Source organism: Tamandua tetradactyla, chromosome 10 (assembly GCF_023851605.1).
Source record: "Tamandua tetradactyla isolate mTamTet1 chromosome 10, mTamTet1.pri, whole genome shotgun sequence".
Classification (NCBI taxonomy): domain Eukaryota; kingdom Metazoa; phylum Chordata; class Mammalia; order Pilosa; family Myrmecophagidae; genus Tamandua; species Tamandua tetradactyla.
Genome location: NC_135336.1, coordinates 56398753 through 56416153, shown reverse-complemented (window position 1 = coordinate 56416153; position 17401 = coordinate 56398753). Strand labels below are relative to the sequence as shown.

Here is a 17401-nt window from a genome sequence, read left to right as displayed (position 1 = left end):
ACCTCCTAGTGGTCTTTCGTGTCTACATGAACCTACTAGAGTGTATGTTCTAGTAGTCATTCAGTCAATAGCTTCACCTCAAAGGCATGAAACACCATCTATACACCACGTCTTAGGGTTGCCATCCTCACCTTGGATGAACTAGCTGAGCACTCTCTCCCTCTTCCTTCCTGCCTCCCCATCTCTGTTTCTGTCTTTCCCCTCACCATCTCTTCCTTTCTTTTCCCCTTGCCCCTGCTTTCTTTTTTCTGACGCATTACTCTTTTAATTTCTCTTCCGCATCTTTCTTTCTTTTCCTATTTTTTTTTTTCTGGCACTCTCTCCCTTCTCCCTATGCTATTTGTTCCATCTTTTTGTCCTTTATATATGCCTGACTTACCTTCCTTTTCTCTATTTTTGCCTCCTCTTTCATATATGCTGCTCTGGTCTGTCTTCCTCTCTGTATGTCTCTTCCTTCTTTCTTAACCATTTCTTATTTCCCCTTTCAGCCTTTCTTTTTAATATCTCTCTCTACTTCATTTATGCTTATTTCTTTGAGTGTTTACAGGGAAATTATTTCATTTCTTTCACTACTTTTTTTCTTGATCCCTACCCTGCTCTCATCACCCAGTATCTTTTTGTATGCTTTGCTTCCTTTCCTTCTTTTCCCTCATTCTTTCTTATGTTTTGTCAAATCTTTCCCTGAATTTGCTTTCAAATCTTTCTTATCATTTCACATAAACACACTGTAAAGGTAATTAGATGAGATTTATAAATGAGCCTCTGGTGCCTCTATAAACATCCTGCGTGACAAGTTTCTAATTCTGACTGAAATGTGGAATTGAACCCTATATCTGAGCATAATTAAATGAGAATTAGAACTTTGCCCCATTTCCACATGAAAATGAAGATTTATTTTCCCTCTTCTCTTTTTTCCTCCCTTTTTTATATTTCTTCTCAGTATTTATCCTTGCTGTATATTTTTTATCCCAAAATAATACTCAACAGCCAGTAACTGAAGTACATCACCCACAGAACATGGGAATAATTTGCATCATCCATCCTGATAATTGGATATGTTTGGGTTCAAGTAAAACTATGGATACCGTCTCCCACATTGTTCATTTCCATTTCCATCAGTAAATTCTGTCTCTTCTAATTTAATCTAGAGCTTGTGGTGTTTACTCAGCCAAATTTGAGAAATGTAGTTATCACAGTATTACAGGTTTCCATACCCATCCCAAGACAATCTACTGTCTCATTCTCATAGAATCAAATTTTATCAACCCAAAAGATTTGTGTGCTGCTCTCTAGAACATTTCCCACCTGTTTTCTAACTCAGTAAATTTACTCGCTCAAATTTCTTTCTGTTAGCTAGGAGGAAGTTCAAGCCACTTGAGGAGTTGCTGTGGCATAAAGTTTTACGGCTTTCCAGTCAATGCATACACAATAGACCACTGCCTCTTCTGCCTTCATTAGGGAAAAAATTGAAAACAAACAAAAGACACATCGTATTTGCTAGGATCATTAACATTTAGTCATATACAGCTTTGCCTGGGTTTACTTTCTGGCCTTATGAGAAAAATAGATATTTAAACACTAGTCATGAAGAAAAAATTAAATTTCACCTTTGTAAATATAAAAAGTAAAGCAAGATTATTTGTAGCCAACAGTTTAAATTTAAAAAGTTTTAGGTGTATAATTTAATCTGTAGACAACAACAGAGAAAAGGATTTTTTTTTTTTGTATGCTGTATGGTGGGGGTGACATTTCATTCTTTTTACATGTGACTATCCCACTATTGCAGCATCATTTGTTGATTTTTTTTTTTTTCGGAAGTACATGGGCCAGGAATTGTACCCAGGTCTCCCACATGGCAGGTTAGAATTCTACTGAACTACCCTTGCACCCTCAGGATTTTTTAAATATGGTTTATATCACAACAGAGTTTTTTCCTTGAAAAAGTACCTTTGTAAATCGCAGAAAGGTCAAAGTATTGCAAAATAATCAAGGTCTACATGTCACAAGTAAAACCTTTCAACTATTTATTGAAACAAAGTACAATTACCCATAGGGAAAAGATAGCAAAGAAAAAACGCTTTAATAACTGTTTTTTTTTGTCAAAACTGACGGACATGAGTGAGCTCTAATATCATTATGTTTAGAAACAGCTTCATCCAGGTCCAGCTGTACGCCATTAATATTCACTTCCATGCAGCCATTATAAAAGGCATTCACTGGGATGGCATTGAATGGAACATCTGCAAGAACAGAATATGAAATTATTAGCCCAAGGCTTTTAGCATTTTATTTGCTTATAATTAGTGGAGTCATTCAGATTTCCCATTTCCAATCAACTTCTAACCCTAACAGAAATATAATAATGTAACTCTATTCAATAAATATATATATATTTAGTGACTCTTATGTATAAGGTGTTGTGCTTGATACTGAATTCAGCATATCATAAGTTCCTCTGGTTTCATAAATACAATCACTTTCATCCAAAGTTAAGATATGCAAACACCCTAAAAGAAGAATAGAAAAAGTGTATTCATTTGTGATCTTCTACTTTATTATTTTCTCCTTAAATTTGAACAGTTTAAGTATTGTTAAATCTGTTTTTCAATAAAATCTTTTTAAATATCATGATAAATATGCCTCATTTATTATTGCTGGAATAAAATCAGATTTCTGTATTTTTCAAAGAACTGTTTCCTTGTTGAGCATACAACAGCAGCTCACGATACAGAATTCACTTTTGTGTAATATTTGGTCACAACTGGTTGTCTAGTTTTCACATCCACAGACAGGGGAATCGCATCCCATGACAGACCGCACCCATAGCCAATTTTGATGAGATTTTGTACTTAGCATTTTTACTAAAATAACTTAAGGCTTTTGGGCTGTTGTGATGGAATGAATTACTTTGCATGTAGAAGAAACATGCCTTTTTGTGATTCAGATGGTGGAGTATGGTCGTTTGAACCTGTATGTAGCCCAGAAAAGCAAATTTTTAATCCATTCCTGTAGGTGTGAACCCACTGTAAGTAGAACCTTTTCATAAGGTTACTTCAGTGAACATGTGACCAACTCAGTCAAGATGAGTCTTAATTCTATTACTGGAGTCCTGCATAAGTAGAATGAAATTCAGATGTAGAGAAAGAAAGTCACAGAAAGCCAGGAACTGGACATCAACAGAATACAGAAATGACAGGTGATACCAGGAGACGCCACCCTGTGCCTTGCCATGTGATAAGCTAAGGAGGCAGCCAGCCTCAGAATACCTGTCTTCAGGGAGAAAGCATCACCTTAATGATGCCTTAATTTAGACCTCTAAGCCTCAAAACCATGAGCTAATAAATTCCCATTGTTTATGGCATCCCTATGCATGGTATTTGCTTGAGCAGCCAAGGAAACGAAAGCATTTGGTATTCTAAAAAAATGATAATTTTAATAACTCTTCACTGATCATTTTAGATCATTTTGGCCCTTTCCACATTTTCATTCTCTAATAAAACTTAATACTTAGGTAATACCCTTGGATTCTTAAAAACCACGGTTCATCTTAAAAACATCTGTCTCTCTACTTGCTTCATCTTTTTTTTTGGCATCTCCTCTCCATGATTTTTAATTACCAAAAATTAAATTAAGTTCAGCCCTTCCCCTTCATCAATATCCTATACAAAATAATAAAAATGTAAAGTTCCCACATCTAACTTGTGAATAAAGTCCACACATTTCTGTGGGCTCATAGCATCTTTTAAGAAAACATTTCAATGTATGGCTAAGAATCATAAATTATGCCACTATTATGAAAGTCCTCAGAATCATCAATTCCCCTGATTTTATTTTTAGTATGCAATTTTATCATTCCTCCTTCCTATAGCAATTAATGTCAACTAATATCTTACTTACCCCATAGTTTACACCCTCAGTATCTCAATTTTCAGTTCTCCTCAATTTTTCCTCACTCTTTAACTTAACACATCTTGCCTGAAGTTAGATCTCAACACTGTTGCAAAGTCCTGGAACTACTGAAATCCTGATCATTCTACTTCTTTTGAACTCTTTCAGTCTTTGATTTCTTTCCTAAAAAATTGCATTTAACTAAACTGTGAATAAGGTAGTAAGTGGATTTATAATTCATTCATTCTTAACTCATTATACTTCTTAATAATTATCTATCTGGCTAATGGTTAATTATTATGCAATATAGATTATATTATGTCATATTATGAATATATATATTTTATATAAACACACACAAAGATATACATATCTATATAACTACTAGAGCTTATTTACTTCTACTCCTCCAAAACACAGAGCAGTGGAGATTAATAATTCAGATAACATTTTCATATTGGGAAAATTAAGATACTGATTAGTAAAGTGATATAATGAAGGTTCCAGATGTCCAGAGAATGAAATCAGAATTCTCCCCTGGAGAATACATTTGAAAATTCTTTTAAAGAACTTACTGCATCAAATTTTTATCATTTAAAGTAAAATGCTGATGCCAAAAATATATTTTCCAAAATAAGTCAAAGATGAGCCTGCTTTTCTTCCAGTTTTCCTCATCATGGTTATTGGAATCTCCACCCACCTAACTGCTCATCCCAAAAACCTCAGAGTCATCCTTTTATCTGCCTTTCAGCCATTAAATCCTATTGATTTTATTTCTCAACTTGTCCCATCTATTCACCATACAGCACCTTCACTGTCATCATACTAGACTAAACATTTCAACTTCATCTGAAAAATGGGGATAATAATAGCACCCATCCAACTGGATTATTATGAAAATTAAATGAGCTGATAGTTTTGAAGCACTCTGAGCAGTGCTGAGTCTTTTGGTTAAGTTATCAGTGGTAGTTGTAGCTATTGTTGCTGCTGTTATTGTCACTGTTTCTTCATCTGGACTACTTCCACAGTCTTGTCACTCATCTCAGCTACATGCACTTTTGCCTTCCACCTACCCATGTCCACCCAGCATGCAGGATAGACTTTTCAGATCGCACTATTGATACATCACTTCTTTGTCTGAAACTTTAATGATTGCCACGGTTCACGTAATAAAATTCAAATGGTGAACCACATCTACAATCCCCCTAATCCACCCACCCAGTTCACAGCCTCACCCTGTACTTCCATCTTTCTCACTCACTATGCTTTAGTCATGTTGATCTTCTATGCATTCATCAAATGTCAGCACCTTCCCCCTTTGCCCACACATTGACCATTTTAATTGCATACTAACCTTAATTCCTTGTTCTCATCACCAAGATGAGGTTAAATTTATTTCATCTTTCAAATATCCCATTTATATCTCAGTTTCTTCTTCAGACAGATCTTTCCTGGCCCTCACAGACTAGATCTAGTCCCCATTTTCAGGTTCTAAAAGCAATTTTTACTTCATAAAAGTGAACACAATTTTAATTATTTTGATATTTTCTTCATTAGTTTTTAATATCTGATTCTCCCACTAGATTGTAAGGGCCTAACAGCAGGAACCATGTAATATTTGTTTATTACTGTGTCTCAGTTCTTGGCACATATGTTCGTAAGATACATTGGATGAATGATGGATAAAATGAAGAATGAATATTGAACTCACAAGATTATTGTGAGGATGAATAAAACAATAAATCCTTTATGGCTAGGCTAGCCTAATGCAGCAAAATATGTTCCGTTTTGACTCATCATTTTAAAAAGCAAACAGAAACAAACCATAAAAATGTCAATACAAGCCCTCAGGAAAAGAATAATGGATACTGGAATTTTGTCTTCTCTTCTGATGCCTTTGTATTAAAATTCTATATTGAAATTAATATCAGTTTGACTGAAATATCCATGTTAAAAATGAAGACAAAGCAAGCAGTACCTGGAATGCCCCCCAGGTAGGTGTCTAATGTTCCCTTCATTGCTCTGTCCAAGATGACAAGTTGTCTTTGAAGTTCTTTAGACTGGATGACACCGTTTTTAAATGGAGTCAGCAGCTCCATATTGTTTTTGTTGATTCTGAATTCCAGATGGGAATGTTGACTAGAACACAAATTTATGGCCTCTATCCGAGCTACAATTCTATTTCCAATAGATACCAGGATATCCTGAGGAAGAAAGCAAAGACCCAGTATAAATGATAGTACTCATATCACTGCAGAGTAACTTTTGAGGGAGGTTAAAAACCTGAATTTCAAAGAGAAAAAAAATGTGATAGAGCCTCCAAGTTTAAATAAAAAAAGTACTTATTGATAATAGTAATAGTTGTATAAATAGATTAATTTTACAAACTCCAGATTTTACTAAAATAAAATTCATACTGGGTTCTGTAAATTCAATAAGCCAACAGGGTTGTTTTACCAACATTGGGAACTTAAAGTAGGTTCTTAAGCAAGATTTCCTTTCTTGTGAACCTTTTTAAGTTTATATTAATAATCCTTCCTAACTTGAAAACTTACAGATGAAAAAGGAAGGAGCTGAACTATGACTGTTGGGGAAAAGGCTCAGATAATTTAAAGTCGCTTAGTAAGCACAGGCCAGCAGCAACTGAAATGTTTGTTTGTGCACAAAAGCAATACTGTAGACTTGGAACCAAGTGAGTGAAAAGGCTGTGTGAGAGAAAACCAGGATTCCTAACATTAACTGTCAGAGTATTTACCAGAAGGTTCTCAAAAAAGAAAATGGGGCAGGCCACAGTGGTTTGCCTACCATGCCAGAGACCCAATTCCCAGCGCCTGCCCAAGCAAAAAAAAAAAAGAAGAAAATGTATTCATTTTACCGAACCTTTCAAACTGCTAATACACTTGACATTCAACTTGTTGAGGTTGATCAACATGAAGGACATATAGCAAGTAAAATATAGAAAATAAATCAAAACTAAGGAGATGGATGTTGCTAGCCCCCTCCTTGTGATGCTTTCCTTACAGCAGAATGATAATTTGAAGTGTTTACTTAGGAATCCAAGATACCTATGTTAATTGAAAAATCTATACTTCTACAAATAAAGGTTTATTTGAGGAAATCTTTACTGTACAAGTCTTTATCGTTGAGCTCAATAAAAACCTGCAATAATGGCCAGCTGAGAAAATATCCCAGAATCATCAGTGATGTAGAGAAATAATGCTTTGAAATATTGTCATGTATCTTGGAAGAAAATCTAATGTTTCAAAAAAAGAATCATGGAGACAAATGCAGAAAAGATAAAATAAATATCAAAGGCATGACATGCATTAATATCCTCCAATGCATGAATATATGAATGTACTATTGAAGATGGGAATTCTATTTTGTTTAACCAAAACAAGAACAGAAAAAGCTGCAATCCAAATGTAGTAAGTGTTTGTAAATAGTTTGGAGATTTTAAAAAACTAATCTGGATGTGTGTAGGTTTCTTATGGTTAATACCCAGTCATCAGAAATTCCCACAATTACCCTTTAAGTTGCAAACAACACCACTTTTTTATTACTACAAGGGCTTTTTAATTATATGTCTCTGAAAACTGTGGACAGCATCACAGCCAACCTTGGCACAAGCAGAAGCTTCTTGTAACTTGTTGGAATCCATTGTGGATGACATATGGACACAGAACTATTAGTACCTAATAAAATATGAATAATATAGATTCTCTGATAATTTTTATGTCTCCATAGATCTAACAATTTTTCCTATTCTTCCTCCTAATGTCAAATCAGAATCAGAGTTGCCAGTAAGAAGCCAGGTGGATTGGTTTTAGTTTTCTCTTATCTTCCCCCTTCTACTCATGGGAAAAAAGGTTAAGAGGGCAAAAAAGCACAAAACATTATAATTAAACACTGAAAATCTGGGAGTGAAGTGCAGTCATATTCACTTCTATTTTGTCAGTAAAGGTTAATATCCAAGATAGAGCATAAGGGCAGGTCTCTCTATAGTCTGTGAAGGCTCCAAGGACCCTGCATGTGAGTCTGTCTCATTTTAGCTATATGCAGTGTGCACTTCAATCTCCCCCTCCCAATTCCCCTTACTTCTCGGTTCAGACTTTGGAAATAAGCCAGTCAAAAAATAATAACAATGATGAATTTTATGACTTCTTAACAAGGTACTGGAGATTCTGCCAAACACTTGACATCAGTTATTACATTTAACCTTCAAAATAGCCCTTTGAAGTAAATAGTACTATTTTATCCATGTTACAGGTGGGGGGAAAAAAAAGGTTCAAAAAAGGTTTAGAGCACAATTACCTGAAATTTTTCAGAGACAGAGTCCACCAAGGACAAGGCAAGGGGCACTGTGCTACCAGAAACCAAGGCAAACATAACACCACTGCCAGCAGATGGACGGATATTCAAGGTCACATTTATGTGCCAACTCTCAGAATTGGAAATGTTATCTGTTTAAAACAATGAAAACAGAAGCAGCATCAATGTAACACTAAAATGCACCAAAAGGAATTGTTATAATCTGGCTAGTACTCAAAGCCATCTTTGTGTAATACTAAAAATTTTAGTTCTCCTTTCACAATGATCTACATAACGTAGAGAAACCAAAACAAAAGTTTTGTTTGTTTGTTAACACAAGCAAGAAACACACAAATGGAATTTCAGCCTTCCTTTCTTCATACTAGAAAAGAATTATGGATGGCCATGTTTAGGATTATTATACGCCCCTGTTTGTTTCCTAATACTCTTCTTTCTACTTTGTATATTCACAAATGTTCAAATCTCAGAATGGTCATAAGTTAAAGTAGACATTTAGCAGAAAGTTCTTCAATCTATTTATTGGAATATGCCTGGGGAAAAGTTGGGTATAGTTGCCACCGTGAACACTCTTCATCTATAAAGAGGTCAGACTAGAGCAAGTGGGAAGGATAATTATACAGATATATACATCAGGGAGTTGGATAGTTTTATCATAGAGAAATACTCTGAAGTCAGGGATTAACTTTGAAATTAAAATAGGATCTCTTGTTCTGTGATTCTCTCTTTTTTCATTAGAGAAGCTGTAGGTTTGCAGAACCATCAAGCATAATATACAGAATTCTTTTATCAAAATACTCAACATCCTTTTTAATTACTAGGCTTGATGTTGTTACCTATCCCAGAAAAGGTCATGTTCTTTTAATCCATTGCTATGGGTGCAGACCTGCTGTGGGTGGGACCCTTTGGTTAGGTTCTTTCAATTGAGATGTGACTCATCCAATTCAAAGTCAGTCTTAATTCTCTCCCAGTCCTTTATAAGAGGACTTAAAAAAAAAGACCAAAGAGCCCAAGAGAAATTTAGAGAGTGCTTAGAGGAAAAGCCCCAGAGACCCTAAAAGAAGACCAACAGGACACAGAGAGGAAGCCACTGGAACCAGAAGCAGAAAGCAATAAACCCAGGAATGAAGGACCAGCAGATGCCGGCCATGTGCCTTACTATCTGACAGGAGCCCCAGATGCCAGCAGCCTGTCTTCAGAGAAGGTTTCATCCTGCTGATGCCTTAATTGTGATATTTTCACAGCCTTAGAACTGTAAATTTGTAAGCTAATAAATCTTCATTGTAAAAGCCAACCCATTTCTGGTATATTGCATTCAGGCAGATTAAGCAAACTGTAATGCTAGGTTAATTGTTTACCTAGTGCAAGATCTAGGAGGTATATGTCTCTCCTATCACTTTGTTTCCCACAGTAATCATTCAATAAATTTTTATTGAATTAATGTGATTCCAAAGTAACTGGATTCCTAAAAATATTATTTCATCATATGAATAAAGCCTTCCTAATTTAATATGAAGTAACTGCACTGAATATTACTTGGAGCCATTGAAAGAGTAAATGTGAATGCAAAAATAATTTCCCTTTGACAAGGTGCTCTCTCATCGAGCCACAACTAAGCTATAACATCATTTAATATAATGTTTTAACTCCACCCAAAAAAATATATAAATATAAATATATATATATATAATCATTTTGAAATAAGAAAATTTATTACCAGGTAATAACAAACTCAATATAAAATAAACATGAAAATGTATAGTTAATAATCTAACATTAAATTAAAATTTTTCTGTGTACACTGTATGGTGGGGTCACATTTCATTATTTTTCCATGTGAGTATCCCACTATTGAAGCACCACTTGTTGAATTTGTGTTTGTTCTTTGTTTGTTTTGATCATTTGTTTTTTTGTTTTGGGGGCAGTACATGGACCAGGAATCAAATCCAGGTCTCCTGCATGGCAGGTGAAAAACCACTGAACCACCATTGTACCCCCTAAATTTTAATTAAGCAGGTCATCAGCAAGTTTTCTATGAATTACTTATGAAATAAATTTTTCAGGTACAATATATACTTTTCCTTTTCCTGAATTTTTTCTTTTGAAATATATGGGTTTGAAGTTTTTTTTCCTATATTCAGTCATCAATTCATTTAAGGCATTAAGAAAAACAAATTCTTTTTATGCAGAACAAAGCACAAGTTAAAGATACCATAGTAATATCTGTTAGGAAAATAGAAGACATTAGTATGATATTCTTCCTTAAAATTTTAATTAAGATACTTTTTTAGGTTACAAATGAACACATTCAAAATCTATTTTATTCTTAAAACAGAGATATTTGGATTAATACTAAACTTAATGTATAATACAAAGTATCAGTAGTATAAATAGTCAACTCCTCAAAAAGCAAAAGGCAAAAAATCCAATAAAATAAAATATACAAGTATAACAAATAGCTAATAAATATTTGGGAAGATATCCAATTTCAATATAAATTAGGTTAGAAATTTAGTTTTTCTGCTATCAGATCAGAAACAAATTCCGAGCATAATAATCATTCTATTTGTAGAAGTATAAATTGATAAAACACCTACAGAAGAGAATCTGATGGAATCTAAAAGAATTATATATCGCTATAACCTTCAATACAAATAATCTGTTTCTATCCTACAGAATTAATCACATAAGAGTATGAAGATGTATGTCCAAAAACATTCACTGAAGTATTATTTGTAAAGATACAAAACTGGAGTCAATCTGTTAGGCTTTTTGCTCTGCTTAGAATATAGAAACTGGAAAGAGCACTACCCTAACCTCACAATAACAACTCAAGCCAAATTATCTACATAATCACAACTTTTCTTGAACTGAGCTGGAAAACATTTCAGAGCAATCAACTAACTGGAAACCTAAAAATAGACAGGTTTTTTGTCTCTAAGAAGAGAAAGAATGAGAGCATTTGCTACCTCGTACAGACACCAAATGCAATACATATGATAAGAAGAATTTAGGTAAAATTTCTTAAAACTTGCTAAAGCCCAAGTGGGGGCTATGAACTGCAGACACAAGGGAAATATGAACTCATTATCAGGCTCTTCTTCACGAACTTCACGGGAACTCAAGAAAAAAATTGAGAAGAGAGGAAGAGACATGAGAAAGCCTCCCTGCTAGCACAGGCCTGGGGGAGGGGAGTAACACCAACTGTAAGAAAGACACGAAATTCCACCCAGATTGTCCTAAATATCCTCTATGGAACAAAAGCCTTTCAAGGCACTGGGGAAAGGCAATAAACACTGTCATTATTAAGATATAGGCAAAGACCCATTGCACCTACAGACTAAAGTAAGGAAACAAGAAGGAAAAAACCCTCTAATGAGGAAGAGCATGACAAAGTCCTGAGTCCTCACCATTAGACATCTCTCCTACTGCTGAGGTTGTGGTTTATGGACAGGAATACTGAAAATACACCAAAACGCTAGAATGTCCAGAATGATCCATACCCCCAGGATCCTCTACCATGCTAGTAAATGTCAAGTAACAATAACACTATGCTGACGAGGCCAAGGACATAGAGAGACACTTCTTAAAGGCACAGTCAGAGAATACCTAAAGCTGAGGATAGAAGAGCTTTTAAGAAAAAATTTGTGGCAAATCAGTCCCCAGCCCAAGCACAAGGTAACCTTGAAGGAATGTGAAGACTTTGGTGGGCCAAGGATAATCATGGTACATAGAAAAGAATTTCACCTTGCACTGAGAAGTCTGGCCTTTGTCCCCAGCTCCAGAGAGGTTACCTCTAAACCTTGGAATTTCCCACTTGACAGGAGTGCCTTTGTTATTTGTGATAGGCCCCTTGGAACACACCAGATGGTTTACCCTATGAAGTCATGGTGGGCCCTCAGACCACACTTGATGGTTTATGCTAATGAGTTGACTTATGTTGGGCTCCTCAGGCTATACCATGTGTCATCAACCCAACCAAAGAGAAGGGAAGGAGTTGGAGACTTCAAACTTGAGCAATCAATCAATCATACCTATCTAATGAAACTCTAGTAAAATCTCTGGACAGCAAAGCTTGTATGAGCTTCCTGCATTGGCAATACCCCATTTTGGGAAACCCCAACTTGCAGTTGGTATCAGAAATTAAGGTAATCTTCTCTTTAGCTTTGTAGTTGGATCCTGATTCCTTGAAGTTGGAGTCAAAAGTATTGGGCATTCTTAGTAGTTTCAAGGTCTGTGTTCCACTGTAAAGTTTAGCTAATTACACATATATGGAAACAACAAAACCCAAGCAGCTCAACTCCTGACTAGTTTGATTTGGTCCTGTGCACTAAAGACCTAGTTAAAGAAGAGGTATGCTCAGTTCCAGACATGAATATTATTTACCTTAGTCTCCCTACAGTCATATATAAGATGTCCACTTCTAGACTGAAAGTTAACTGTAATACACAAAGAAGCAAGGGAAAACAACACACAGTCAAGAGACAAAGCAATCAACAAGATCAGACCCAGAGCTGGCCCAGATGTTGGAACTATCAGAGAATCTTAAGTAACTATTATTAATATGTTAAAAGCTGCAGTGGTAAAGGTGTACCACATGTATAAACAAATGGGAAATATCAACAGAAAGGTAGAAACTATAAGAAATAAGTGAAAATGCAAGAAATGAAAATGAATCTCTTTTATGGGCTCAACAGTAGACTCAATACAGTTGACAAATCAGCCAACTTTAAATTGGTCAATTGTCACCCAAGATTAATCAGGCTTGTGCCAATAAACTTTAATAGTATAAGTAATAGCATAGCATATTCAACTGCCTTTATTTTTTTCATTTTATTTGGAAATTTCATTAAAAATATAAAACAGTAAGAGAACGTCTAATATATGCCTGGCTTCTAGTACTCAATAAAGTTCACTGAAGGAATCATTACATCACTGAAGGAATTCATGTGTCAAAGAATAAATGCAGTCACTAAAGAAAAAAGAGAGAGAAAAAGGGAAATCACTTACTATAATCTAGGTTAAACTGAGCAATTCCAGAACCAGGATAGTAGGACCCCTTCTCCACAGTAACGAGGCAATGCTTATTTTGTTTTTCTTGAATAATTTCCTTTACTCCTGTAGCTCCTTGATTCATCAATTTCCAGCCTCTTATACATCCATCTAGCCGAGGGTTAATCTAATAATTTAAAATATAGGTCAAGGAGTGCATTTTAAACTTAAATCAGACTGATAATTGCCTCAATTGATTATAAATATAGGTCTTCATTTAGAGGGAAAGTCTTTCGTCTATGACAATTTAGAATAGTTTATACAATTTATGTTTTCTTTAAAATTTTTCTTCATTTGGACAATATTTTTCAGTAGAAATGAACGTATGCCCTCACAGGGGGCTCTGGGATTCTAATGATTTTGAACATTCACCTCAAGCCCCTCCTGCCTCTCCTATGCCAACCAGCACAAACATTTTTGCTCTCAGATTCTATATAAATGTCTAACTATAGCCCTGTGCTCTAAGCTGCCTTCTGTTTTCATTTAGCTGAATTTAGAGTGTAGCTTTTGCCTTGCCGAAGAAGAACGCTAAGCCTCTTTGAGAACAAAAAGTGTTTGCCATGTTTAGCCTTTACCAAAGCACTCAGCCAAATTCAGGATATGTAGTGGCAACTTAATAAATAGTTAATTTTTCTATAATTTACTTTGCTTTTAAAGTGTCTTGATTTATCATTTCAAAGAACAAATGTAGTCATTCTTACATGGGTTGACTAATTCAAGTTTTATATCATATCACAGAAATCCTTTTAAAATTAAAGTAACTGCAAATCCCCGTGAGTGAAAGATGAATATAGAGCAGTAAATATTTAAGTTAAATCAGCAAGCACTGATTTAAGTATTAAGTTAAAATATTTCAAGGATGGTGATTAGTTTCCTTCACAAAGCTCATTCTACAGTTATTAGACATATATCATATTCAGAAAATCATCCATTATATCTAACTTCAATTTATATGACAGGCTAAAGTTATACCCTCAGTAAAGATTAAAAAAAGAAATCTACCTTAACCTCCCAAACTTAAGTCCTAAATAGACCTGAGAAAGTAGTTTGAATGACTTTCACAAAACAATATGTATTTTATTTCAATATGTGCATTTATATATTTAATGGCTAAATATGAACTATAATGATGTTAACAATGAATTAAAATTGAATAACTTTAAAAATCCACATCTTTATGAATAAACACTGGTGATTTAAACGTACTCCATAACACTATACTCATTTTCTTACTTCCTTAATGTAATATCAAGAATCAGCAATATTAATTTACTATGTTCGATTAAAGTTGTTATACTTGGTATGGTCAACAAAATAACTTCTTCTTGACTCTTAGAAAAACGTATCTTTCAAGCATATCACACATAAAAGGAATTTCTTCCATGATGAAAGATTTAAGACTGGATCATTACCGGTTTAATAAGTGCATTTTCCACTTTCCGTGGTAATCCTGCAAAGTATACTTTGGTTTCCAGAAATCCATTTGTAGGCTTAAAAAGGCTTCCAGGTTTATTTATATTCATCACGGGCTCTTTAGCTATTTTAATACTAATACTATGTTCTAATTCTTCCACAGAGATCTACAATTAAAGACACAAAAATTACCAAAACACAGCCAGACATCACTTTGTGCCATATGAAACACAGGATTGAAAAATCCTCTTATAATTCCAATAAATAATTTCTAAAAGAGTTATTTTAATGCAATTATTAATTTGTTTCCAGCTATTTGAGATGTCAAATTATTACAAAGCTGATAAAAATGTGTTTTAAGGTGACAGTACTTAATTAAAAATTAAATATAAAACATATTTAAGAGTTAAAAATGACTGCTAGTCTGTTAAATTTAAACATTCAGTTATAATATATTACTAAATTAACAATTTTAAGAAGTGTCTAGTACTAATTTCTTAGGAAACATTAAGTGTCTTATTTAGTAATTGCCTGATAGTAAACATAAAATCAATAATATTACTAAGTTCTTCATCTAAATCAAGAAAAATCAGCATCTTGTATTCTGTACATTAGACACAAATTATATTTTATTTCAAAATTTGAGTGATTAAAGTTATAAGGAACCTCAATACATAATTTTGAAAGTAGTTTGGATTTTTTTAAGAAAAAGTTGAACGTGATGGTGAACAACAATTAAAAATCCTCCTGAACAGACAATTTGAAACCTCGTTGCCATTACATAATATAAAACTGTAGCACTCAAACTGCAAGTTCTTCCTGATTTTCCTTTTTACTAATCAGTGGTAGAAGCCACAACAATTACAGATCTAAAGCTTGTCAACACTCCATCCTTAATAAAACCAATATGTGGTATTTCATTCTTTTGATTATTCTTAACTTGGCAGTACATAGAATGAATATTACTTCACAATAAATAATAAAATACCCAGTATCCTTCAAACTTTCTGTGTATCACCATTACCTATTCACGTAGGGGTTAGTCATGTTTATAATTGTCTAAGCTTCTGTTTACATAAACACAAAATACCTGTTGAACTATTTTAGCATTAACTGAATTTTTCAAGAATGCAGCAATCTTGTAAACTAAGGAGGGACTGATCTTTGTTTTGTGTGGATCTTTCCTGAGAAAGAGGTTTTCATCATTTGGAGTCATCATTACTGATGGCAACACCATTTACACACTTACAGCATTTGAGGTGCCAATACAATACCCTAGCATAAATCTTCATTTATAGCTCTCATATTTGTTAATCTATATATAGGAACAAACTTTTGACAGTATTGTAGCTGTACTTGAGCATTTGCATACTGAAATGTATATTATTTTCTTAAAATTACTTTCTTTTTATTTCTTCATATCATCATTGATATGAAGCAGTATATTGATTTCTATTAGGTATATGTGAAAGTAACTTACATTGTTGTATTTCATTACAGATTAGTAGGAGCATTATAAACCTGGGGGCACAAGATGTAGGATAGAGTTTAGAACTTCTGATTGACACAACCAAATTTATGGCCTTAAAAACTCTCTTTATTCTGAGTATCCAAAAATTTATATCTACCCTGAACTGAAGACTTGGACTTAAAAATATATCCATAATCTGACCACTTCTCACCACTTCCACCAACAAAGCTACCATCTAGCCACTGGGTTAAGGGTCGCCTAAACCTATAATTCGTTCCACCCTTACTTCCTACTATCTAGTCTCCACAAAACCATTAGGGCCTGATCAGGAGTATCTTCTTGAAATGCAATGAGGTTGTTCACTTCTCAAAACCATCCAAGACCTTTTCCACATCACTTATAAAATTGAAGTCCTCACCATGGTCCCCGTAGGCCTACATGGTCTTATTCCAGGCACATTTCTGATCTCATTTTCTACACCTCACCCCATCTCTCATTCCACTGCATCTACTTTCCTGTTCTTCAAGCACACCAGGCATGCTCTCTCCCCTGAAGCTATATACTTATAGAACCACCTCACCCCATATACTTCTCATGACTTATGTCCCCAAGTTTCTGCTCAGATCTAATCTCATCAGAGATACCTTTCCTGATTCCAAATATACAATCACCATTATCACCATTATCTTCCCTTGCTTTTATTTTCCTTCATATCTTTAATCACCATCTGTCATATCTATCTGTTCATGCATTTATTTTTTTATATCTTACACTAGAATGCAAACTCCATAACAGCAGTGACTTCATTCTATTCATTCGTGTTTTCTCATCCCTGAGAAGAGGGCTTATCACATAGAATGCTCAAAAAATATTTTGTTGAATGAATAAAATTATGATAATTACAGATTTCCCACAAATATTAACAGCATAACCTAATATAAGAATTAATCATAAATACTGCTTATAAAGTAGCAATATTTTTTCCATGAGCTACAGTAATATTAATTACCTAATAACTACACAGCTGATTTATTTTTCTGAGTATTTCTAAATATGCACTTTAATCTCAATTTCTCATATTTAAAAGCATTTTATTTGAAGTTCGTAAATAATTTAAAATTAAGGAAACAAATGCTATCAAGTTAACATTCCAGTTTATACATAAATTTAAATTAACAACTGTCATTAAATGATTACTTAAAAATTTATTTACTTGAAATAATTCCTGGTTTAAGTAAATTTCCTTGA

The 17401-nt window shown here is 34.1% G+C and overlaps 1 protein-coding gene across 2 annotated transcripts in view; it reads right to left on the bottom strand.

Annotated features, from left to right (window-relative positions):
- Positions 1-2000: 2000 nt before the first annotated feature.
- Positions 2001-17401, bottom strand: part of PROS1 (protein S) — a 123756-nt gene continuing 108355 nt past the window's right edge. For both annotated transcript variants that reach the window (XM_077118654.1, XM_077118653.1), the window contains exons 11-15: positions 14682-14849; positions 13228-13396; positions 8203-8351; positions 5867-6092; positions 2001-2240 (exon numbers count right to left, since the gene is read on the bottom strand). In XM_077118654.1, coding sequence (XP_076974769.1) covers positions 2080-2240; positions 5867-6092; positions 8203-8351; positions 13228-13396; positions 14682-14849 — 873 coding nt within the window. In that variant the 3' untranslated portion in view covers positions 2001-2079. The remainder of the gene's footprint in view (positions 2241-5866; positions 6093-8202; positions 8352-13227; positions 13397-14681; positions 14850-17401) is intronic.